Here is a 24,551-nt window from a genome sequence, read left to right on the forward strand (position 1 = left end):
AGGAATCACACAATACAGCACACACAGGCAGCGTTGCACAAGACAGGAATCACACAATACAGCACACACAGGCAGCGATGCACAGGACAGGAATCACACAATACAGCACACACAGGCAGCGATGCACAGGACAGGAATGACACAATACAGCACACACAGGCAGCGATGCACAGGACAGGAATCACACAATACAGCACACACAGGCAGCGTTGCACAAGACAGGAATCACACAATACAGCACACACAGGCAGCGATGCACAGGACAGGACTCACACAATACAGCACACACAGGCAGCGTTGCACAAGACAGGAATCACACAATACAGCAGACACAGGCAGCGATGCACAGGTCAGGAATCATACAATGTAGCACACACAGGACAGGAATGACACAATACAGCACACACAGGCAGCGATGCACAGGACAGGAATCACACAATACCTCACACACAGGCAGCGTTGCACAAGACAGGAATCACACAATACAGCACACACAGGCAGCGATGCACAGGACAGGAATCACACAATACAGCACACACAGGCAGCGTTGCACAAGACAGGAATCACACAATACAGCAGACACAGGCAGCGATGCACAGGACAGGAATCACACAATAAACCACACACAGGCGGCGATGCACAGGGCAGGAATCACACAATACAGCACACACAGGCAGCGATGCACAGGACAAGAATCACACAATACAGCACACACAGGCTGCGATGCACAGGACAGGAATGACACAATACAGCACACACAGGCAGCGATGCACAGGACAGGAATCACACACTACAGCACACACAGGCAGCGATGCACAGGACAGGAATCACACAATATAGCACACACAGGCAGCGAGGCACAGGACAGGAATCACACAATAAATTACACACAGGCAGCGATGCACAGGACAGGAATCACACAATACAGCACACTCAGGCAGCGATGCACAGGACAGGAACCACACAATACAGCACACACAGGCAGCGATGCACAGGACAGGAATCACACAATAAACCACACACAGGCGGCGATGCACAGGGCAGGAATCACACAATACAGCACACACAGGCAGCGATGCACAGGACAAGAATCACACAATACAGCACACACAGGCTGCGATGCACAGGACAGGAATCACACAATAAACCACACACAGGCGGCGATGCACAGGACAGGAATCACACAATACAGCACACTCAGGCAGCGATGCACAGGACAAGAATCACACAATACAGCACACACAGGCAGCGATGCACAGGACAGGAATCACACAATAAACCACACACAGGCGGCGATGCACAGGACAGGAATCACAGAATACAGCACACACAGGCAACGATGCACAGGACAAGAATCACACAATACAGCACACACAGGCAGCGATGCACAGGACAGGAATCATACAATACAGCACAGACAGGCTGTGATGCACAGGACAGGAATCATACAATACAGCACACACAGGCAACGATGCACAGGACAAGAATCACACAATACAGCACACACAGGCTGCGATGCACAGGACAGGAATCACACAATACAGCACACACAGGCAGCGATGCACAGGACAGGAATCATACAATACAGCACAGACAGGCTGTGATGCACAGGACAGGAACCACACAATACAGCACACACAGGCTGCGATGCACAGGACAGGAACCACACAATACAGCAGACACAGGCTGCGATGCACAGGACAGGAATCACACAATACAGCACAGACAGGCTGTGATGCACAGGACAGGAATCATACAATACAGCACAGACAGGCTGTGATGCACAGGACAGGAATCACACAATACAGCACACACAGGCTGCGATGCACAGGACACTGATGACCCTCAGATATGGATGTAGATCTCACCCGGTTAGCAATGGTTATGGCTCTGTGCACGGCCTCAGCTTCCAGCTGTAGGAGAGAGGAGTGACACAGTCATTAGTCTGTAACACAAGAGTCCTGAGAATGAATCCATAACACACAATATAGATAACGGCTGGTACTGACAATGTGCTACTGCGCTGCTTACTGTAACCTCTACATACAGGCACAGACATCTGACATCATTCCTAGCATCTGCAATAAGCAAAATGTCCTAATGGACACTGCAGTGATGACATCATGACTCATCCATCCTATAAACAATGACATCAGAACTCACTTTATGTATGGATATTAGGTTACAGGAGTTTATACACTATAATAACATCACTCCTGTATAATTGTGTAATGGCCAAACGGACTGCTTCTCCCTGCAAGTCACATCCTGATTCCTGGAACTACTGGGCTGTATGAATGCAACCAGCCATGACACACAGTAACCACGTGCTGCAAGCTAGTACATACTGTATGCGTCCTGTGTACATGTGTGCAATGGGGGTCATTCCGAGTTGTTCGCTCGTTCCCGATTTTCGCTATATTGCGATTAGTCGTTTACTGCGCATGCGCAAGGTTCGCAGAGCGCATGCGCTTAGTTATTTTACACAAAAGTTAGGTATTTTACTCACGGCATAACGAGGTTTTTTCATCGTTCTGGTGATCGGAGTGTGATTGACAGGAAGTGGGTGTTTCTGGGCGGAAACTTGCCGTTTTCTGGGCGTGTGCGAAAAAACGCTGGCGTTTCTGGGGGAAACGCGGGAGTGTCTGAAGAAATGGGGGAGTGTCTGGGCAAACGCTGGGTGTGTTTGTGACGTCAAACCAGGAATGAAACTGACTGAACTGATCGCAGTGGCAGAGTAAGTCTGGAGCTACTCAGAAACTGCTAAGAAGTGTCTATTCGCAATTCTGCTAATCTTTCGTTCGCAATTCTGCTATGCTAAGATTCACTCCCAGAGGGCGGCGGCTTAGCGTGTGCAATGCTGCTAAAAGCAGCTAGCGAGCGAACAACTCGGAATGAGGGCCAATGTGAGGATGTGACAGGCACATTCTAAATGTATTCTCTTGTTATAACCAATGAGCTGTGTTTGCAGTCACATTGCTGTACTCTATATCCACCACTAGAGGGAGTCAGTAGAGGATCACTAAACAAACAATAGTGGCAGTGTCAGCTGTACATACTGCAGATGGCGCTGTCCTTACAGCGGGTAGGACAGGATGTACAGTGTCTCGCTTTGCGTTTACACTTCTATACATTCAAGTGCCAATTATCCTTCTGTTATCCTAGGATTGCAGACAGGAAGTCTCCTGCGCATAGGAAATGCCTTCCCTATAGTGACAGCTTCATCTGAAGTACATTCAGGACCAATACATAATCAAAATAATTGATATTTTATATATATATATATATATATATAATAAGAATTTACTTACCGATAATTCTATTTCTCGTAGTCCGTAGTGGATGCTGGGAACTCCGTAAGGACCATGGGGAATAGCGGCTCCGCAGGAGACTGGGCACAAAAGTAAAAGCTTTAGGACTACCTGGTGTGCACTGGCTCCTCCCCCTATGACCCTCCTCCAAGCCTCAGTTAGGATACTGTGCCCGGACGAGCGTACACAATAAGGAAGGATTTTGAATCCCGGGTAAGACTCATACCAGCCACACCAATCACACCGTACAACCTGTGATCTGAACCCAGTTAACAGCATGATAACAGAGGAGCCTCTGAAAAGATGGCTCACAACAATAATAACCCGATTTTTGTAACAATAACTATGTACAAGTATTGCAGACAATCCGCACTTGGGACGGGCGCCCAGCATCCACTACGGACTACGAGAAATAGAATTATCGGTAAGTAAATTCTTTTTTTCTCTGACGTCCTAGTGGATGCTGGGAACTCCGTAAGGACCATGGGGATTATACCAAAGCTCCCAAACGGGCGGGAGAGTGCGGATGACTCTGCAGCACCGAATGAGAGAACTCCAGGTCCTCCTCAGCCAGGGTATCAAATTTGTAGAATTTAGCAAACGTGTTTGCCCCTGACCAAGTAGCTGCTTGGCAAAGTTGTAAAGCCGAGACCCCTCGGGCAGCCGCCCAAGATGAGCCCACCTTCCTTGTGGAATGGGCTTTTACAGATTTTGGCTGTGGCAGGCCTGCCACAGAATGTGCAAGCTGAATTGTGCTACAAATCCAACGAGCAATAGTCTGCTTAGAAGCAGGAGCACCCAGCTTGTTGGGTGCATACAGGATAAACAGCGAATCAGATTTTCTGACTCCAGCCGTCCTGGAAATATTTTCAGGGCCCTGACTACGTCCAGCAACTTGGAGTCCTCCAAGTCCCTAGTAGCCGCAGGTACCACAATAGGCTGGTTTAAGTGAAACGCTGAAACCACCTTAGGGAGAAATTGAGGACGAGTCCTCAATTCTGCCCTGTCCGTATGAAAAATTAGGTAAGGGCTTTTATAGGATAAAGCCGCCAATTCTGAGACACGCCTGGCCGAAGCCAGGGCTAACAGCATTACCACTTTCCATGTGAGATATTTTAAGTCCACAGTGGAGAGTGGTTCAAACCAATGTGATTTTAGGAACCCCAAAACAACATTGAGATCCCAAGGTGCCACTGGAGGCACAAAAGGAGGCTGTATATGCAGCACCCCCTTGACAAACGTCTGAACTTCAGGAACTGAAGCCAGTTCTTTCTGGAAGAAAATCGACAGGGCCGAAATTTGAACCTTAATGGACCCTAATTTTAGGCCCATAGACAGTCCTGTTTGCAGGAAATGCAGGAAACGACCCAGTTGAAATTCCTCTGTAGGGGCCTTCCTCTGTGAGCATCTCTTGAAGTTCCGGGTACCAAGTCCTTCTTGGCCAATCCGGAGCCACGAGTATAGTCCTTACTCCTGTCCTTCTTATGATTCTCAGTACCTTGGGTATGAGAGGCAGAGGAGGGAACACATACACTGACTGGTACACCCACGGTGTTACCAGAGCGTCCACAGCTATTGCCTGAGGGTCCCTTGACCTGGCGCAATACCTGTCTAGTTTTTTGTTGAGGCGGGACGCCATCATGTCCACCTTTGGTTTTTCCCAACGGTTCACAATCATGTGGAAGACTTCTGGGTGAAGTCCCCACTCCCCCGGGTGGAGGTCGTGTCTGCTGAGGAAGTCTGCTTCCCAGTTGTCCACACCTGGAATGAACACTGCTGACAGTGCTATCACATGATTTTCCGCCCAGCGAAGAATCCTTGCAACTTCTGTCATTGCCCTCCTGCTTCTTGTGCCGCCCTGTCTGTTTACGTGGGCGACTGCCGTGATGTTGTCTGACTGGATCAGCACCGGCTGACCTTGAAGCAGAGGTCTTGCTAGGCATAGAGCAATGTAGATGGCCCTTAGCTCCAGGATATTTATGTGAAGTGATGTCTCCAGGCTTGACCACAAGCCCTGGAAATTTTTTCCCTGTGTGACTGCTCCCCAGCCTCTCAGGCTGGCATCCGTGGTCACCAGGACCCAGTCCTGAATGCCGAATCTGCGGCCCTCTAGAAGATGAGCACTCTGCAACCACCACAGGAGAGACACCCTTGTCCTTGGTGACAAGATTATCCGCTGATGCATCTGAAGATGCGACCCGGACCATTTGTCTAGCAGATCCCACTGGAAGGTTCTTGCGTGGAATCTGCCGAATGGGATTGCTTCGTAAGAAGCCACCATCTTTCCCAGGACCCTTGTGCATTGATGCACTGAGACTTGGCCTGGTTTTAGGAGATTTCTGACTAGTTCGGATAACTCCCTGGCTTTCTCCTCCGGGAGAAACACCTTTTTCTGGACTGTTTCCAGGATCATCCCTAGGAATAGAAGACGTGTCGTCGGGATCAGCTGCGATTTTGGAATATTGAGAATCCAACCGTGCTGACGCAGCACTATCTGAGATAGTGCTACTCCGACTTCCAACTGTTCCCTGGATCTTGCCCTTATCAGGAGATCGTCCAAGTAAGGGATAACTTAAACTCCCTTCCTTCGAAGGAGTATCATCATTTCGGCCATTACCTTGGTAAAGACCCGGGGTGCCGTGGACAATCCAAACGGCAGCGTTTGAAACTGATAGTGACAGTTCTGTACCACAAACCTGAGGTACCCTTGGTGAGAAGGGTAAATTGGGACATGTAGGTAAGCATCTTTGATGTCCAGAGACACCATATAGTCCCCTTCTTCCAGGTTTGCAATCACTGCTCTGAGTGACTCCATCTTGAATTTGAACCTTTGTATGTAAGTGTTCAAGGATTTTAGGTTTAAAATTGGTCTCACCGAGCCGTCCGGCTTCGGTACCACAGATAGTGTGGAATAGTACCCCTTTCCCTGTTGTAGGAGGGGTACCTTGATTATCACCTGCTGGGAATACAGCTTGTGAATGGCTTCCAATACTGCCTCCCTGTCTGAGGGAGACGTCGGTAAAGCAGACTTTAGAAAACGGCGAGGGGGAGAAGTCTCGAATTCCAATTTGTACCCCTGAGATACCACCTGAAGGATCCAGGGGTCCACTTGCGAGTGGGCCCACTGCGCACTGAACTTCTTGAGACGGGCCCCCACCGTGCCTGAGTCCGCTTGTAAAGCCCCAGCGTCATGCTGAGGACTTTGCGGAGGCGGGAGAGGGCTTCTGTTCCTGGGAACTGGCTGCTTGATGCAGCCTTTTTCCTCTCCCTCTGCCACGGGGAAGAAATGAGGCGCCTTTTGCCCGCTTGCCCTTATGGGGCCGAAAGGACTGCGCCTGATAATACGGCGTCTTCTTAGGTTGAGAAGCTACCTGGGGTAAAAATGTGGATTTTCCAGCAGTTGCCGTGGCTACCAGGTCTGATAGACCTACCCCAAATAACTCCTCCCCCTTATAAGGCAATACTTCCATGTGCCTTTTAGAATCCGCATCACCTGACCACTGCCGCGTCCATAAACCTCTTCTTGCAGAAATGGACAGCGCGCTAACTCTTGATGCCAGTCGGCAGATATCCCTCTGTGCATCACGCATATATAGAAATGCATCCTTCAAATGCTCTATAGTCAGTAATATACTGTCCCTATCTAGGGTATCAATATTTTCAGTCAGGGAATCCGACCACGCCAGGCCCGCACTGCACATCCAGGCTGAGGCGATTGCTGGTCGCAGTATAACACCCGTGTGAGAGTATATACATTTTAGGATATTCTCCAGCTTTCTATCGGCAGGTTCCTTTAGGGCGGCCGTATCAGGAGAGGGTAGTGCTACCTGTTTAGACAAGCGTGTGAGCGCTTTATCCACCCTAGGGGGTGTTTCCCAACGTGCCCTATCCTCTGGCGGGAAAGGGTACGATGCCATTAGCCAATAACCTTTTAGGAATTATCAGTTTTTTATCGGGGGAAACCCACGCTTCATCACACACTTCATTTAATTCCTCAGATACAGGAAAAACTACAGGCAGTTTTTTCTCACCAAACATAATACCCTTTTTAGTGGTACTTGTATTATCAGAGATATGCAATACATTTTTCATTGCTTCAATCATGTAACGTGTGGCCCTGGTGGAAGTCACATTTGTCTCCTCATCATCGACACTGGAGTCAGTATCCGTGTCTGTGTCTGCCATTTGAGGTAACGGGCGTTTTAAAGCCCCTGATGGCGTTTGAGACCCCTGGACAGGCACAAGCTGAGTAGCCGGCTGTCTCATGTCGTCAACTGTCTGTCGTAAAGAGCTGACACTGTCAAGCAATTCCTTCCATAAGCTCATCCACTCAGGTGTCGACTCCCTAGGGGGTGACAACTGTATAATAGGCAATTGCTCCGCCTCCATCTCATTTTCCTCCTCAAACATGTCGACACAATCGTACCGACACACCGCACACACACAGGGAATGCTCTGATAGAGGACAGGACCCCACTAGCCCTTTGGGGAGACAGAGGGAGAGTATGCCAGCACACACCAGAGCGCTATATATAGACAGGAATACCACTATAAAATGTGCTTTTCCCTTTATAGCTGCTGTTAGTATCAAAACTGCGCCAAATTAGTGCCCCCCCTCTCTTTTTTACCCTTTTCTGTAGTGCAGGACTGCAGGGGAGAGTCAGGGAGACGTCCTTCCAGCGGAGCTGTGATGGAAAATGGCGCCTGTGTGCTGAGGAGATAGGCTCCGCCCCCTTCTCGGCGGCCTTTTCTCCCGCTTTTTTGGTGAGTTCTGGCAGGGGTTAAAGTACATCCATATAGCCCTGGGGGTTATATGTGGTGTATTTATGCCAGCCAAGGTGTTTTACATTGCTGCTCACCCTCAGTGACCGGAGTGTGTAGTGTGCCTGAGTAACAATGGCGCACAGCTGCAGTGCTGTGCGCTACCTTGTTGAAGACAGGACGTCTTCTGCCGCCGCTTTTTCCGAACCTCTTCTTGCTTCTGGCTCTGTAAGGGGGCCGGCGGCGCGGCTCTGGGACCGAGCTCCGAGGCTGGGCCTGTGTTCGATCCCTCTGGAGCTAATGGTGTCCAGTAGCCTAAGAAGCCCAATCCACTCTGCACGCAGGCGAGTTCGCTTCTTCTCCCCTTAGTCCCTCGATGCAGTGAGCCTGTTGCCAGCAGGTCTCACTGAACATAAAAAACCTAAACTAAAACTTTCACTAAGCAGCTCAGGAGAGCCCCTAGTGTGCACCCTTCTCGTTCGGGCACAAAATCTTAACTGAGGCTTGGAGGAGGGTCATAGGGGGAGGAGCCAGTGCACACCAGGTAGTTCTAAAGCTTTACTTTTGTGCCCAGTCTCCTGCGGAGCCGCTATTCCCCATGGTCCTTACGGAGTTCCCAGCATCCACTAGGACGTCAGAGAAATATATATATTATCTGTGCCTCTAAATTGCGTCCTCCTCTCCTAATAGCCCAGGCTGTTACATGGTATGTATCTTGCCTCAGGTACAGCAGGTGTAGCTGTGGAGGGCTGACACTTACCTCCCTCAGGTACAGCAGGTGTAGCTGTGGAGGGCTGACACTTACCTCCCTCAGGTACAGCAGGTGTAGCTGTGGAGGGCTGACACTTACCTCCCTCAGGTACAGCAGGTGTAGCTGTGGAGGGCTGACACTTACCTCCTCAGGTACAGCAGGTGTAGCTGTGGAGGGCTGACACTTACCTCCTCGGGTACAGCAGGTGTAGCTGTGGAGGGCTGACACTTACCTCCCTCAGGTACAGCAGGTGTAGCTGTGGAGGGCTGACACTTACCTCCTCAGGTACAGCAGGTGTAGCTGTGGAGGGCTGACACTTACCTCCTCAGGTACAGCAGGTGTAGCTGTGGAGGGCTGACACTTACCTCCTCGGGTACAGCAGGTGTAGCTGTGGAGGGCTGACACTTACCTCCTCAGGTACAGCAGGTGTAGCTGTGGAGGGCTGACACTTACCTCCTCGGGTACAGCAGGTGTAGCTGTGGAGGGCTGACACTTACCTCCTCGGGTACAGCAGGTGTAGCTGTGGAGGGCTGACACTTACCTCCCTCAGGTACAGCAGGTGTAGCTGTGGAGGGCTGACACTTACCTCCCTCAGGTACAGCAGGTGTAGCTGTGGAGGGCTGACACTTACCTCCTCGGGTACAGCAGGTGTAGCTGTGGAGGGCTGACACTTACCTCCTCGGGTACAGCAGGTGTAGCTGTGGAGGGCTGACACTTACCTCCTCAGGTACAGCAGGTGTAGCTGTGGAGGGCTGACACTTACCTCCTCGGGTACAGCAGGTGTAGCTGTGGAGGGCTGACACTTACCTCCTCAGGTACAGCAGGTGTAGCTGTGGAGGGCTGACACTTACCTCCCTCAGGTACAGCAGGTGTAGCTGTGGAGGGCTGACACTTACCTCCTCAGGTACAGCAGGTGTAGCTGTGGAGGGCTGACACTTACCTCCTCAGGTACAGCAGGTGTAGCTGTGGAGGGCTGACACTTACCTCCTCGGGTACAGCAGGTGTAGCTGTGGAGGGCTGACACTTACCTCCTCGGGTACAGCAGGTGTAGCTGTGGAGGGCTGACACTTACCTCTTCAGGCCGACTGATCTCAATCCCTTCGGGTCCGGTGATCCCCAGATCCAGCGTCTCCCTGGCTCCCTGTTGGGGGAAAGTTAATGGCAGCCATTAGTTGAACTTATTCCCTTATGACTTGTTAGAGGCCTCACGGGCAGGCTCTTATGGTAGGTAACCACTGTGGTAACACCTAGAACAAGTTGTATAGAGTGTTCTAGAGATGGCTGGGCTCAAGCTCCGGTTCTGCATTTATCCGTTCCCCGTAACATCCTACATAGAGTAAGCTGACCGCTTTCCCATAACCGCTCTCTCTCGCTCTCTCTCCGACCGGTGGGTGGCAGGAGCCAACAGACAGGGGAATGGAGAGAAGCCAAGGAATCTGGACCTAAGAGATGTACGAGGGAGGACCAGAAAGAGAACAGTAACTTGGTATAGCCTGCTGCAATGACGGGCCCCCACCACAAGGAACCTCTCCTGTTGGCTGAAGACATCTGTGCCACCCGGTCGAAACATGATGGCATGATCCGGGACATACAGCACCTTGGTGGCCCCTAGAACTTTGCAGGACCTTCAGGAAAGGTAGGTGCAATGTATATATACGCCCCACAGAGTGCACACGGCAGTTGTTTACAGGGTAAGAACGGGATATTTTGTACGTTAAATCAATGAACCCCTATACAGAGAGCCTCACGTTCAGGACAGGGTATAAGCAGCAGGAACACACAACACCAGAGGATCTCACCTCAGCCACCAGGTCCCCGTTCTCGGCATGGACTCGTGTCACAGCCCCCAGGTCCTTACAGTGCCGGAAGACCTGGTAGAGCTCACTGTCCCGCAGCATGTACAGGTCCTTATACGTCATGAACATCTGGAAGGAGTTCACCCCCTTCTCCCGCACCAAGGTCTCCATCTCAGCCTTCACCTGCCAAAGAGAGATGCAATGGGAGGGGGCGTCAATAGTGGATCATGAGGACCAACGCTGTGATCTCAGGTAACAAGCTTCGACAGATGAATGTAGACTTGACAGATGGATAACATAACAGAGTGTAACACTGACAATGGTTCTGATGTTCCAGAATAGCCTACAGGCTGGTGGAACTCACTGTATCTACGCAGCACAACTCTAGTGTCAGACCTGTGGGTAGGCTAATGCTGATCTAGGACTATTTTACAGGTCCCTCAGCAAGGCTTCGAAGAGGACCTGAGCCCACCCTAGTAGGTGACGGCACTGAGAACGCACTATGAGGATGTGACTGCCGGATGTAGGAATGGACATTGGGATGAGGAGATGAGGTATAAAGGGGACACAGTACCTTTGGACCCCACCAGGTGACACCCATGTGGAGAGCGTAGTCACAGCAAACCTTGGGGTCCGCCAGGCTCCTGCACTTCTCATAGGCGTCCAGCAGCGAGATCTCTTTGTCTGGAAGGACCTGACCTATGACCATGGTGGTGCCACCCATGAGAGCCGCCTGCAAGAAAGAAAAGTAACGTACTGTATATTACTCCAGACTACTGAGCGGTCACTGGGTCTGACATCAGCCCACCCTTGTCTGGGGTATAGAGGGTATAGGAATCACCGCTGGAAAGGTTACACAATGGGCCACGTGGTTCTTTACTGCCGTCACATTCCATGTTTTTCAGATGAAACAGCAGAAAAACATTCAGTAACGCAGACCAATACAGATGGTGACAAATCTGGGGAGGATAGGTAGATCTGAGTACTAATGAGGTGATGAGTTTCCCAAAAGTGGTTAGGACCGTAAGAAGCAGAGAAGCTAGAATTGAGCCTTCCGGTCTCCAACTGATAAAGCAGTGTTCCCCAAACTCAGCCCACAGGGCACAATACCAGACCAGCCATACTTGAGCACAGGTGAGTTATTTTGATAACTGGTTGCAGGATAGGAAACAGAGAGTTGTAGTAAATGGAGTGCACTCACAGGAGGTGACCACTGGAGTACCCCAGGGACCTGTTTCTGTTTTTTGTCTGGCCAACAGCCATACAGCATAGTGCATCTGTCCATGTGTACAGAAGATATGTCTGTGAATTACGTCTTTCACAGGAAGGTCGCGTCGGCCCGTTATACAGCCGCAGGAACCAAGGACAATGACATGACAACTGCGCGGGCAACTTTAAATACCTTCCCAGTTGTGATGTCTGGCCAGATATAACGAGCAGCTGATTGGTAAGTGTGTATAGCCTTACTAACAGGGGCCTTGGTCAGCGGGTCCGGAGTTAAAGTGTGCACCCAGCCTAAGATATGCAATAGGTTCTAGCGCAATCCTCCTCTGTGGTCCCCGGGAACTGATACTGTACATTGGGTGTCCAGCTGCAGAATGGATAGGCACCGCTGTTCTAGGCTTGTAGTTCTTGCTGTGGGAGCTGTCCCATCACCAGATGCTGAAGTGAGGAACCCTACAGTATATCATGATCCAATCTGGATAATAATCATGGAGCATGCTGGCAAATGTTGCCTCTGATGTCACCATTCCCCATCATTTGATTATTTCTGCAATACAATATGCAGTATATACTAAGTACATATGCGACGTTTCGGTCATACTAGACCTGCATCAGGCACACCATTATAGCAAGCCGTCTTCAGATATCCAACATGACGTACAGCAGTCTCAGGGTTACCGCGCCTTCCCTGGATCCGTCCCTGGGACAGCACAGCACCTATATCTCTACTAGTGCCGGAACCCTCTGCGGCCGACATCACTATAGTTACCAGTAAGGTCTGGATGCGTAGGGCCACATCTCCTGACACATATTCAGTGCAAGGGATCACTCCAACTAGACAGTGAGCAGCACACAGTACTTACATCAGCTGAAGTGGGAGACATTATTACAGTGGTTTAGCAGTAAGCACGGTATCAGTCATATAATTGTGCTACAAAGTAACACATTTACTCTAGTCTCAGATGGAGAAGATGTGTGACAATTGTCCACAACCTTTGGACACTTTACGTGGAGGAGATATCACTTAGATTTACTATAAAACTCCACTTAGTATAATATAGGGGGGGGGTTCACTAACGTGGTATAGTCAGCAGTCTCTGACCAATCTTTATAATACCTTATTGTGCATTGCGTCCTGAAGATTTTATGTCTGTCTGTATAGGCATGTTTTATGTTATAAATGCAATTTCTACATTTTCCAAGAGAAGCCATTTTCCTCCTGTGAAATTTATGAACAGAGGATATTTTATTATTATTATTATTATTATTATTATTGTTATTATTATTTTTCTTATTTTGCGCAATCTAATTGTCTAGTTCTACGATTTATATTCTATATCTCCCAGAGGAGGTGATATATAAGGTATGGCCTGGAGGTGATATATAAGCTATGGGCTGGAGGTGATATATAAGCTATGGGCTGGAGGTGATATATATAAGCTATGGGCTGGAGGTGATATATAAACTATGGCCTGGAGGTGATATGTAAGCTATGGGCTGGAGGTGATATATAAACTATGGCCTGGAGGTGATATGTAAGCTATGGGCTGGATGTGATATATAAGCTATGGCCTGGAGGTAATATATAAGCTATGGGCTTGAGATGATATATAAACTATGGCCTGGAGGTGACATATAAGCTATGGCCTGGAGGTGATATATAAGCTATGGCCTGGAGATGATATATAAGCTATGGCCTGGAGATGATATATAAGCTATGGCCTGGAGGTGATATATAAGCTATGGCCTGGAGGTGATATATAAGCTAAGGACTGGAGGTGATATAAAAGCTATGGCCTGGAGGTGATATATAAGCTATGGTCTGGAGGTGATATATAAGCTATGGTCTGGAGGTGATATGTAAGCTATGTCCTGGAGGTGATATATAAGCTATGGGCTGGAGGTGATATGTAAGCTATGGACTGGAAGTCATATATAAGCTATGGGCTGGAGGTGATATGTAAACTATGGGCTTGAGGTGATATATAATCTATGGCATGGAGGTGATATATAAATTATGGCCTGGAGGTGATATAAAAGCTATGGGCTGGAGGTGATATATAAACTATCGGCTGGAGGTGATATATAAGCTATGGGCTGGAGGTCATATATAAGCTATGGGCTGGAGGTGATATGTAAACTATGGGCTGGAGGTCATATGTAAGCTATGGGCTGGAGGTGATATATAAACTATGGGATGGAGGTGATATATAAGCTATGGCCTGGAGGTGATATATAAGCTATGGTCTGGAGGTGATATGTAAACTATGGGCTTGAGGTCATATATACGCTATGGGCTGGAGGTCATATGTAAGCTATGGGCTGGAGGTCATATGTAAGCTATGGGCTGGAGGTCATATGTAAGCTATGGGCTGGAGGTGATATGTAAGCTATGGCCTGGAGGTGATATATAAACTATGTCCTGGAGGTGATATATAAGCTATGAGCTGGAGGTGATATATTAGCTATGGGCTGGAGGTGATATGTAAGCTATGGACTGGAGGAGATATGTAAGCTATGGGCTGGAGGTGATGTATAAACTATGGCCTGGAGGTCATATGTAAGCTATGGTCTGGAGGTGATATATAAGCTATGGTCTGGAGGTGATATATAAGATATGGTCTGTAGGTGATATGTAAGCTATGGGCTGGAGGTGATATGTAAGCTATGGGCTGGAGGTGATATATAAACTATGGCCTGGAGGTGATATGTAAGCTATGGGCTGGAGGTGATATATAAGCTATGGCCTGGAGGTGATATATAACCTATGGGTTTGAGATTATATATAAACTATGGCCTGGAGGTGACATATAAACTATGGCCTGGAGGTGATATATAAACTATGGCCTGGAGATGATTATATAAGCTATGACCTGGAGGTGATATATTAGCTATGGCCTGGAGGTGATATATAAGCTATGGGCTGGAGGTGATATTTAGGCTACGGGCTGGAGGTGATATGTAAGTTATGGACTGGAGGTGATATGTACGCTATGGCCTGGAGGTGATATGTTAGCTATGTCCTGGAGGTGATATATAAGCTATGGGCTGGAGGTGATATATAAGACATGGGCTGGAGGTGATACGTAAGCTATGGGCTGAAGGTGATATGTAAGCTATGGGCTGGAGGTGATATATAAACTATGGCCTAAAGGTGATATGTAACCTATGAGCTGGAGGTGATATATAAACTATGGGCTGGAGGTGATATATAAGCTATGGCCTGGAGGTGATATATAAGCTATGGCCTGGAGATGATATACAAGCTATGGCCTGGAGGTGATATACAAGCTATGGCCTGGAGGTGATATATAAGCTATGGCCTGGAGGTGATATATAAACTATGGCCTGTAGGTGATATATAAGTAATGGTCTGGAGGTGATATGTAAGCTATGTCCTGGAGGTGATACATAAGCTATGGGCTGGAGGTGATATGTAAGCTATGGGCTGGAGGTCATATATAAGCTATGGGCTGGAGGTGATATGTAAGCTATGGGCTGGAGGTGATATATAATCTATGGCCTGGAGGTGATATATAAACTATGGCCTGGAGGTGATATATAAGCTATAGGCTGGAGGTCATATATAAGCTATGGGCTGGAGGTCATATATAAGCTATGGGCTGGAGGTCATATATAAGCTATGGGCTGGAGGTGATATGTAAGCTATGGGCTGGAGGTCATATGTAAGCTATGGGCTGGAGGTGACATATAAGCTATGGGCTGGAGGTGATATATAAGCTATGGCCTGGAGGTGATATATAAGCTATGGGCTGGAGGTGATAAGTAAACTATGGGCTGGAGGTGATATGTAAGCTATGGGCTGGAGGTGATATGTAAACTATGGGCTGGAGGTGATATATAATCTATGGCCTGGGGGTGATCTATAAACTATGGGCTGGAGGTGATATATAAGCTATGGGCTGGAGGTGATATATTAGCTATGGTCTGGAGGTCATATGTAAGCTATGGGCTGGAGGTGATATATAAGCTCTGGGCTGGAGGTGATATGTAAGCTATGGGCTGGAGGTCATATCTAAGCTATGGGGCTGGAGGTGATATATAAGCTATGGTCTGGAGGTGATATATAAGCTATGGGCTGGAGGTGATATATAAGCTATGGGCTGGAGGTGATATATAAGCTATGGGCTGGAGGTGATATATAAACTATGGGCTGGAGGTGATATGTAAGCTATGGGCTGGAGGTGATATATAAACTATAGCCTGGAGGTGATATATAAGTTATGGGCTTGAGATGATATATAAACTAAGGCCTGGAGGTGATATATAAGCTATGGGCTGGAGGTGATATGTAAGCTATGGCTGGAGGTGATATATATAAGCTATGGGCTGGAGGTGATATATAAGCTATGGGCTGGAGGGGATATGTAAGCTATGGGCTGGAGGTGATATGTAAGCTATGGGCTGGAGGTGATATATAAACTATGGCCTGGAGGTCATATGTAAGCTATGGGCTGGAGGTGATATATAAGCTATGGCCTGGAGGTGATATATAAGCTATGGGCTTGAGATGATATATAAACTATGGCCTGGAGGTGACATATAAACTATGGCCTGGAGGTGATATATAAGCTATGGCCTGGAGATGATATATAAGCTATGACCTGGAGGTGATATATAAACTATGGCCTGGAGGTTATATATAAGCTATGGGCTGGAGGTGATATGTAGGCTACGGGCTGGAGGTGATATGTAAGCTATGGGCTGGAGGTGATATGTAAGCTATGGCCTGGAGGTGATATGTAAGCTATGTCCTGGAGGTGATATATAAGCTATGGGCTGGAGGTGATATAAAAGATATGGGCTGGAGGTGATACGTAAGCTATGGGCTGGAGGTGATATGTAAGCTATGGGCTGGAGGTGATATGTAAACTATGGCCTGGAGGTGATATGTAAGCTATGGGCTGGAGGTGATATATACCGGTAAGCTATGGGCTGGAGGTGATATATAAGCTATGGCCTGGAGGTGATATATAAGCTATGGGTTGAGATGATATATAAACTATGGCCTGGAGGTGATATATAAGCTATGGCCTGGAGGTGATATATAAACTATTGCCTGGAGGTGATATATAAGCTATGGCCTGGAGGTGATATAAAAGCTATGACCTGGAGGTGATATATAAGCTATGGTCTGGAGGTGATATGTAAGCTATGTCCTGGAGGTGATATATAAGCTATGGGCTGGCGGTGATATGTAAGCTATGGGCTGGAGGTCATATATAAGCTATGGGCTGGAGGTGATATGTAAGCTATGGGCTGGAGGTGATATATAATCTATGGCCTGGAGGTGATATATAAGGTATGGCCTGGAGGTGATATATAAGCTATGGGCTGGAGGTCATATATAAGCTATGGGCTGGAGGTCATATATAAGCTATGGGCTGGAGGTGATATGTAAGATATGAGCTGGAGGTCATATGTAAGCAATGGGCTGGAGGTGATATATAAACTATGGGCTGGAGGTGATATATAAGCTATGGGCTGGAGGCGATATATAAGCTATGGGCTGGGGGTGATATGTAAGCTATGGGCTGGAGGTGATATGTAAGCTATGGGCTGGAGGCGATATGTAAACTATGGGCTGAAGATGATATATGATCTATGGCCTGGGGGTGATATATAAGTTATGGGCTGGAGGTGATATATAAGCTATGGGCTGGAGGTGATATATAAGCTATGGTCTGGAGGTGATATATAAGCTATGGGCTGGAGGTGATATATAAGCTATGGGCTGGAGGTGATATATAAGCTATGGGCTGGAGGTGATATATAAACTATGGGCTGGAGGTGATATGTAAGCTATGGGCTGGAGGTGATATATATAAGCTATGGGCTGGCGGTGATATATAAGCTATGGGCTGGAGGTGATATATAAGCTATGGGTTGGAGGTGATATATAAGCTATGGGCTGGAGGTGATATATATATAAGCTATGGGCTGGAGGTGATATATAAGCTATGGGCTGGAGGTGATATATAAGCTATGGGCTGGAGGTGATATGTAAGCTATGGTCTGGAGGTGATATATAAGCTATGGGCTGGAGGTGATATGTAAGCTATGGTCTGGAGGTGATATATAAGCTATGGGCTGGAGGTGATATGTAAGCTATGGGCTGGAGGTGATATGTAAGATATGGGCTGGAGGTGATATGTAAGCTATGGGCTGGAGGTGATATGTAAGCTATGGGCTGGAGGTCATATGTAAGCTATGGGGCTGGAGGTGATATATAAGCTATGGGCTGGAGGTGATATATAAGCTATGGGCTGGAGGTGATATATAAACTATGGGCTGGAGGTGATATATAAACTATGGGCTGGAGGTGATATATATAAGCTATGGGCTGGAGGTGATATATAAGCTATGGGCTGGAGGTGATATATAAGCTATGGGCTGGAGGTGATATATATAAGCTATGGGCTGGAGGTGATATATAAGCTATGGGCTGGAGGTGATATATAAGCTATGGGCTGGAGGTGATATATAAGCTATGGGCTGGAGGTGATATATAAGCTATGGTCTGGAGGTGATATATAAGATATGGGCTGGAGGTGATATGTAAGCTATGGGCTGGAGGTGATATATAAGCTATGGGCTGGAGGTGATATATATAAACTATGGGCTGGAGGTGATATATAAGCTATGGGCTGGAGGTGATATATAAGGTATGGCCTGTAGGTGATATATATAAGCTATGAGCTGGAGGTGATATATAAGCTATGGGTTGGAGGTGATATATAAGCTATGGGCTGGAGGTGATATATAAGCTATGGGCTGGAGGTGATATATAAGCTACGGGCTGGAGGTGATATATAAGCTACGGGCTGGAGGTGATATGTAAGCTATGGGCTGGAGGTGATATATAAGCTATGGGCTGGAGGTGATATATATAAGCTATGGGCTGGAGGTGATATATAAGCTATGGGCTGGAGGTGATATGTAAGCTATGGGCTGGAGGTGATATGTAAGCTATGGGCTGGAGGTGATATGTAAGCTATGGGCTGGAGGTGATATGTAAGCTATGGGCTGGAGGTGATATGTAAGCTATGGGCTGTGTCACGATCCGGGTATCTGGACGCCATTTCTTACCCATCAGATGCCTCCTAAGGCTGGCTCAGCGCTCCAGGACCGGATCCCATCTGTTATCCTGATGTGCATATTCCCGCATCCTCTCCTGTCTCTCTGGACGCTGTCACAGTAACGCCTTATACATCTGGCATGGCGTCTCCCGCGGCCTCCGCCGCCGTTCCTGAGCTTCTGCATTCAGAGTGGCGATTACGTCAGCCGCGGCCTCCGCTGTGTCCGCGTGGTTGGATGTGCACCTGTCAGCCTGGCGTCTCCTGTCTCCGGTGGCCGGCGCCGCCATTACTGTTTTCCAGACCACATGGATTACAAACCAAACTTCCCTCCAAGTGTCTGCATGGGCGCAGCCATCTTGGATTCTGTCATCTGATCATATTCACCAATCTGCTGTCTGTATTATTAATTTGCATAATTGCCTAGCCAATGCCTTCCTTGCTGCAGGTATAAATAGGTTGTGCCTGAGCAAGGAAGGCGTCAGTGCTTTGGTTGTCAAACCTAGTTCCAGTTTGTCTCTCTTCTGTGAATGTCTTCCAGGTTCCAGCTCCTGTCTCCAGACTTCTGCTATAGAGAGACCCGCACCAGCATTCCATCTGCGGTGTAGCCTGACTCTCCGATCCATACTGGACTCACCTGTTTCCAGCTACAACATCACCTGCTTCCAGCTCAGCTTCCAGCAGTGTACAGCTTCTCTTAAAGGGCCGGTGTCCTTTCTGCAGTTTACCACTCTCCACCGGTATTATTATTTCTCCGCTCTCAAATTCTACATTTCATCTACATTGCATCGCTCTCAAGCTTTATTTATTATTTAACTGGTTCCAGCCAGTATCCACTCCGTGCCAACACCTGTCTGGTTCTAACCAGTACCCACAGCAGCATTTTATCTACAGCAGTCCAGCTTTCCCTGGAACACCAGCTGGTACGACCCTGGGCTTTCCTCATTGCTACAGTTGAGCCTGGTAAGGACTTTCCAACTTGCAGATAATAAGAACTGTCTCATACCACCAGAGCTCTGTGGCCCCTGCCACCCTGTAGTACCCAGGAACTGTATTATTATTTCTCTGCTGATTTTATGTTACTTTTTACTGCTACTGTGATGCATGGAGTTTGTCATAAATAAATATCATTGACTTTTACTCAAGTTGTCGTGGTCACGCCTTCGGGCGGTTTCTCTTCATGTTACTTACATGTCCAGGGGTCTGATACAACCTCCCAGGTTCCGGTACATCTCAGCCCCTACAACTGAGGCTGCCTTCCGTCAGCTCAGGCCCTCAGTTGTGACAGTAAGCACTGACCAAATGAATCCAGCCGGAGACCAGGATCAAGCGGCCAGGCCGATGCAAGAACTGGCAGCCCGACTTGAACATCAGGAGGCTGCACAGGGCCACATCATCCGCTGTCTCCAGGATCTCTCTACTCGGCTGGATGGGATTCAGACAACTCTCCGTGGATCAGGCGCATCTGGGGCGTCAACCACAGTGACTCCAACTATAACCCCACCCACCTTACCCGTTTCTGCTCCACGTCTTCATCTTCCAACGCCAGCAAAATTTGACGGATCTCCAAGATTCTGCAGGGGATTTCTCAACCAGTGTGAGATTCAGTTTGAGCTACAACCTGGCAATTTTCCCAGTGACCGTACAAAAATTGCCTACATCATCTCTCTTCTCAGTGGCTCAGCCCTTGACTGGGCATCACCGTTATGGGAGAGGTCCGACACCCTGCTATCTTCTTACACTGCATTCGTGTCAACATTCAGGCGCATCTTCGACGAGCCAGGCCGGGTAACTTCAGCTTCGTCTGAGATTCTCTGTTTACGCCAGGGATCACATACTGTAGGACAATATCTTATACAGTTCCAGATCCTGGCATCCGAACTGGCATGGAACGACGAGGCCCTGTATGCTGCATTCTGGCATGGTTTATCTGAGTGTATTAAAGACGAGTTAGCTACCAGAGACTTACCCTCCAAGTTAGATGAGCTAATCTCACTTTGTACAAAAGTTGACTTACGTTTCAGAGAGAGAGCAACTGAGCGTGGAAGATCATCTGCTCCAAAATCTTCTGCTCCTCCTCCTCGCCAACTGTCACCAACTAAAGATGAGCCCATGCAAATTGGCCGTTCCCGTTTAACTCCTGCTGAGCGCCGAAGACGTCTCTCCGAGTCTCTCTGTCTTTATTGTGCAGCTCCGTCTCACACCATTAATGCTTGTCCCAAACGTCCGGGACTCCAGACCCTAGCTCGCCAAGGAGAGGGCCGGCTAGGAGTAATGATCTCCTCTCCATCCCCTCAAGATTGTAATCTCCCAGTCTCGCTTCAAGTTGCTCAACGTTATCAGAACGTCATTGCCCTCCTTGATTCCGGAGCAGCTGGGAACTTTATTACCGAAGCCTATGTTAAACGGTGGTCCCTACCCACCGAGAGACTTCCTTCCTCCTTTTCCTTAACTGCCGTGGATGGCAGTATAATTTTTGATACAGTTATTGCTCTAAGGACTCTACCAGTTCGTCTGAGAGTGGGAGTTCTTCATTCCGAACTTATTTCACTTTTAGTGATTCCAAGAGCCACACATCCTGTGGTCCTGGGCCTTCCATGGCTCCGTCTTCACAATCCTACAATTGATTGGACGACTACGCAAATCCTGGCATGGGGTCCCTCCTGTGCTGAGACATGTTTGTTTAAAGTGTTGCCTGTCTGTTCTTCCTCCCCCAGGTCGTCTGATGTTCCACCTCCTCCATATCAAGATTTCACGGATGTGTTCAGTAAGGCTTCTGCTGATATCCTTCCTCCTCATAGAGAATGGGACTGCCCGATTGATCTCGTTCCAGGGAAGGTTCCACCTCGAGGCCGAACTTATCCGTTGTCTCTGCCCGAGACGCATTCTATGGAGGAATACATTAAAGAGAACCTAGCAAAGGGGTTCATTCGACCTTCTTCTTCTCCAGCCGGCGCAGGCTTCTTTTTTGTAAAAAAGAAAGATGGTGGTCTGCGGCCGTGCATCGACTACAGAGGTTTGAACGACATTACCATCAAGAACCGCTATCCTTTACCCCTGATTACTGAGCTCTTTGACAGAGTTAGCGGAGCTACCATCTTTACAAAGCTGGACTTGAGAGGTGCATACAATCTCATCCGGATCCGTGAGGGTGACGAGTGGAAGACCGCATTTAACACCCGTGACGGACATTATGAGTACCTCGTCATGCCCTTCGGATTGAGCAATGCTCCAGCTGTCTTCCAGCATTTCGTCAATGAGATCTTCAGAGACATTCTATACCGTCATGTCGTGGTCTATCTAGATGATATCCTCATTTTTGCCAACAATTTAGAGGAACATCGTTTTTGGGTAAAGGAGGTTCTGTCCCGTCTCCGTGTCAATCATCTCTATTGCAAATTAGAGAAATGCGTCTTTGAAGTCAAGTCTATTCCGTTTCTAGGGTACATTGTGTCCGGTTCCGGACTAGAGATGGATCCTGAGAAACTACAAGCAATCCAGAATTGGCCGGTACCCTTAACCCTCAAAGGGGTCCAGAGGTTCTTAGGGTTCGCCAATTATTACCGAAAGTTTATACGAGACTTTTCCACCATTGTGGCGCCTATTACTGCTTTCACCAAGAAGGGTGCTAACCCGTCCAAGTGGTCTGAAGAAGCCATGCAAGCTTTTCATCTTTTAAAACAGAGGTTCATCTCTGCGCCTGTCCTGAAACAGCCTGACATCGACTCTCCTTTCATCTTAGAGGTGGATGCCTCCTCCGTTGGAGTAGGAGCGGTGTTATCTCAGAGGGCTAAAGATGGCCATTTACATCCTTGCAGTTTCTTCTCACGGAAGTTCTCCCCAGCGGAACGCAACTATGCCATTGGCGACCAGGAGTTGCTAGCCATCAAGCTCGCTCTAGAGGAGTGGAGATATCTGTTGGAGGGAGCTTCTCATTCAATCACCATCCTTACAGACCACAAGAACCTTCTATATCTGAAAGGCGCACAATGTCTCAATCCTCGTCAGGCCAGATGGGCACTTTTCTTTTCCAGGTTCGACTTTAAACTCCAGTTCTGTCCGGGCTCTCAGAATCGCAAGGCCGATGCCCTTTCCCGCTCATGGGAGCAAGAAAATGAGTCAGAGTCTTCAGACAAGCATCCTATTATAAATCCGTTGGCATTCTCCACGGTAGGGATGGACTCTACGCCCCCATCAGGGAAAAGTTTTGTGAAGCCGACACTAAGGAAGAAGCTCATGCATTGGGTCCATGCTTCCCGCTTTGCCGGACATACAGGTATCCAAAAAACCCTGGAGTTTATCTCTAGGTCCTATTGGTGGCCAACTCTGAAAAAGGACGTTTTGGAGTTTATTGCATCTTGCCCAAAGTGTGCTCAACATAAAGTATCCCGCCAGTCGCCTGCGGGGCAACTGGTTCCACTATCTGTTCCCCGTCGACCATGGACCCATTTGTCGATGGATTTTATTACCGATTTGCCCATGTGCAACAAGTTCAATACCATCTGGGTGGTAGTTGACCGGTTCACCAAGATGGCACACTTCATTCCTCTCACCGGTCTTCCGTCAGCTTCCAAGTTGGCTCAAGTATTCATACAAGAGATCTTCCGACTCCACGGTCTTCCAGAAGAAATTATCTCAGATCGAGGAGTTCAATTCACAGCCAAATTCTGGCGAAGTTTATGTCAAGTCCTCCAAGTCAAGCTAAAGTTTTCCACGGCTTACCATCCTCAGACCAATGGTCAGACTGAGAGGGTGAATCAGGACTTGGAGTCCTTCCTCCGCATCTATGTGTCCTCCTCTCAAGATGACTGGGTTCAATTACTTCCCTGGGCCGAGTTCTGTCATAACAACCAGTATCATTCTTCATCTTCTTCAACACCATTCTTCACCAACTTTGGATTCCACCCTAAAGTCCCTGAGTTCCAACCGCTTCCAGCAACTTCTGTTCCCGCAGTGGATATCACCTTGCATCAGTTTGCCAATATCTGGAAGAGCGTACGATCAGCTCTGCTCAAGGCATCGTTCAGGTACAAGAAGTTTGCGGATAAGAAGCGTCGAGCAGTTCCTGCTCTCAAGGTGGGTGATCGGGTATGGTTATCCACGAAGAATTTGAGGTTGAGAGTTCCCAGTATGAAGTTTGCACCTCGCTTCATCGGTCCTTTTAAAATTGATCAAGTCATCAATCCTGTTGCTTACAGACTCCAGTTACCTCCTTTCTTAAAAATACCCAGGGCATTCCATGTTTCCCTGTTGAAACCGTTAATTTTGAATCGGTTTCATTCCTCACTTCCTCCAACTCCGAAAGTCCAAACTCAACGAGGCGTTGAGTATGAAGTGGCCAAGATCCTGGACTCACGTCACCGTTACGGTCGACTTCAGTATCTTATTGACTGGAAGGGTTATGGCCCTGAGGAACGTTCATGGACCAATGCTTCTGATGTCCATGCTCCTGCCTTGGTCCGGAGATTCCATTCCAAGTTTCCTCAAAAGCCAAAGAAGTGTCCTGGGGCCACTCCTAAAGGGGGGGGGTGCTGTCACGATCCGGGTATCTGGACGCCATTTCTTACCCATCAGATGCCTCCTAAGGCTGGCTCAGCGCTCCAGGACCGGA

The 24,551-nt window shown here is 48.2% G+C and overlaps 1 protein-coding gene across 1 annotated transcript in view; it reads right to left on the minus strand.

Annotated features, from left to right (window-relative positions):
* DPYSL5 (dihydropyrimidinase like 5) overlaps nt 1–24,551 on the minus strand; it is a 168,771-nt gene that overhangs the window by 40,276 nt on the left and 103,944 nt on the right. The window contains exons 3-6 of the mRNA XM_063914956.1: nt 11,194–11,352; nt 10,623–10,802; nt 9,896–9,964; nt 1,869–1,913 (exon numbers count right to left, since the gene is read on the minus strand). Coding sequence (XP_063771026.1) covers nt 1,869–1,913; nt 9,896–9,964; nt 10,623–10,802; nt 11,194–11,352 — 453 coding nt within the window. The remainder of the gene's footprint in view (nt 1–1,868; nt 1,914–9,895; nt 9,965–10,622; nt 10,803–11,193; nt 11,353–24,551) is intronic.

Source organism: Pseudophryne corroboree, chromosome 4 (assembly GCF_028390025.1).
Source record: "Pseudophryne corroboree isolate aPseCor3 chromosome 4, aPseCor3.hap2, whole genome shotgun sequence".
NCBI lineage: Eukaryota > Metazoa > Chordata > Amphibia > Anura > Myobatrachidae > Pseudophryne > Pseudophryne corroboree.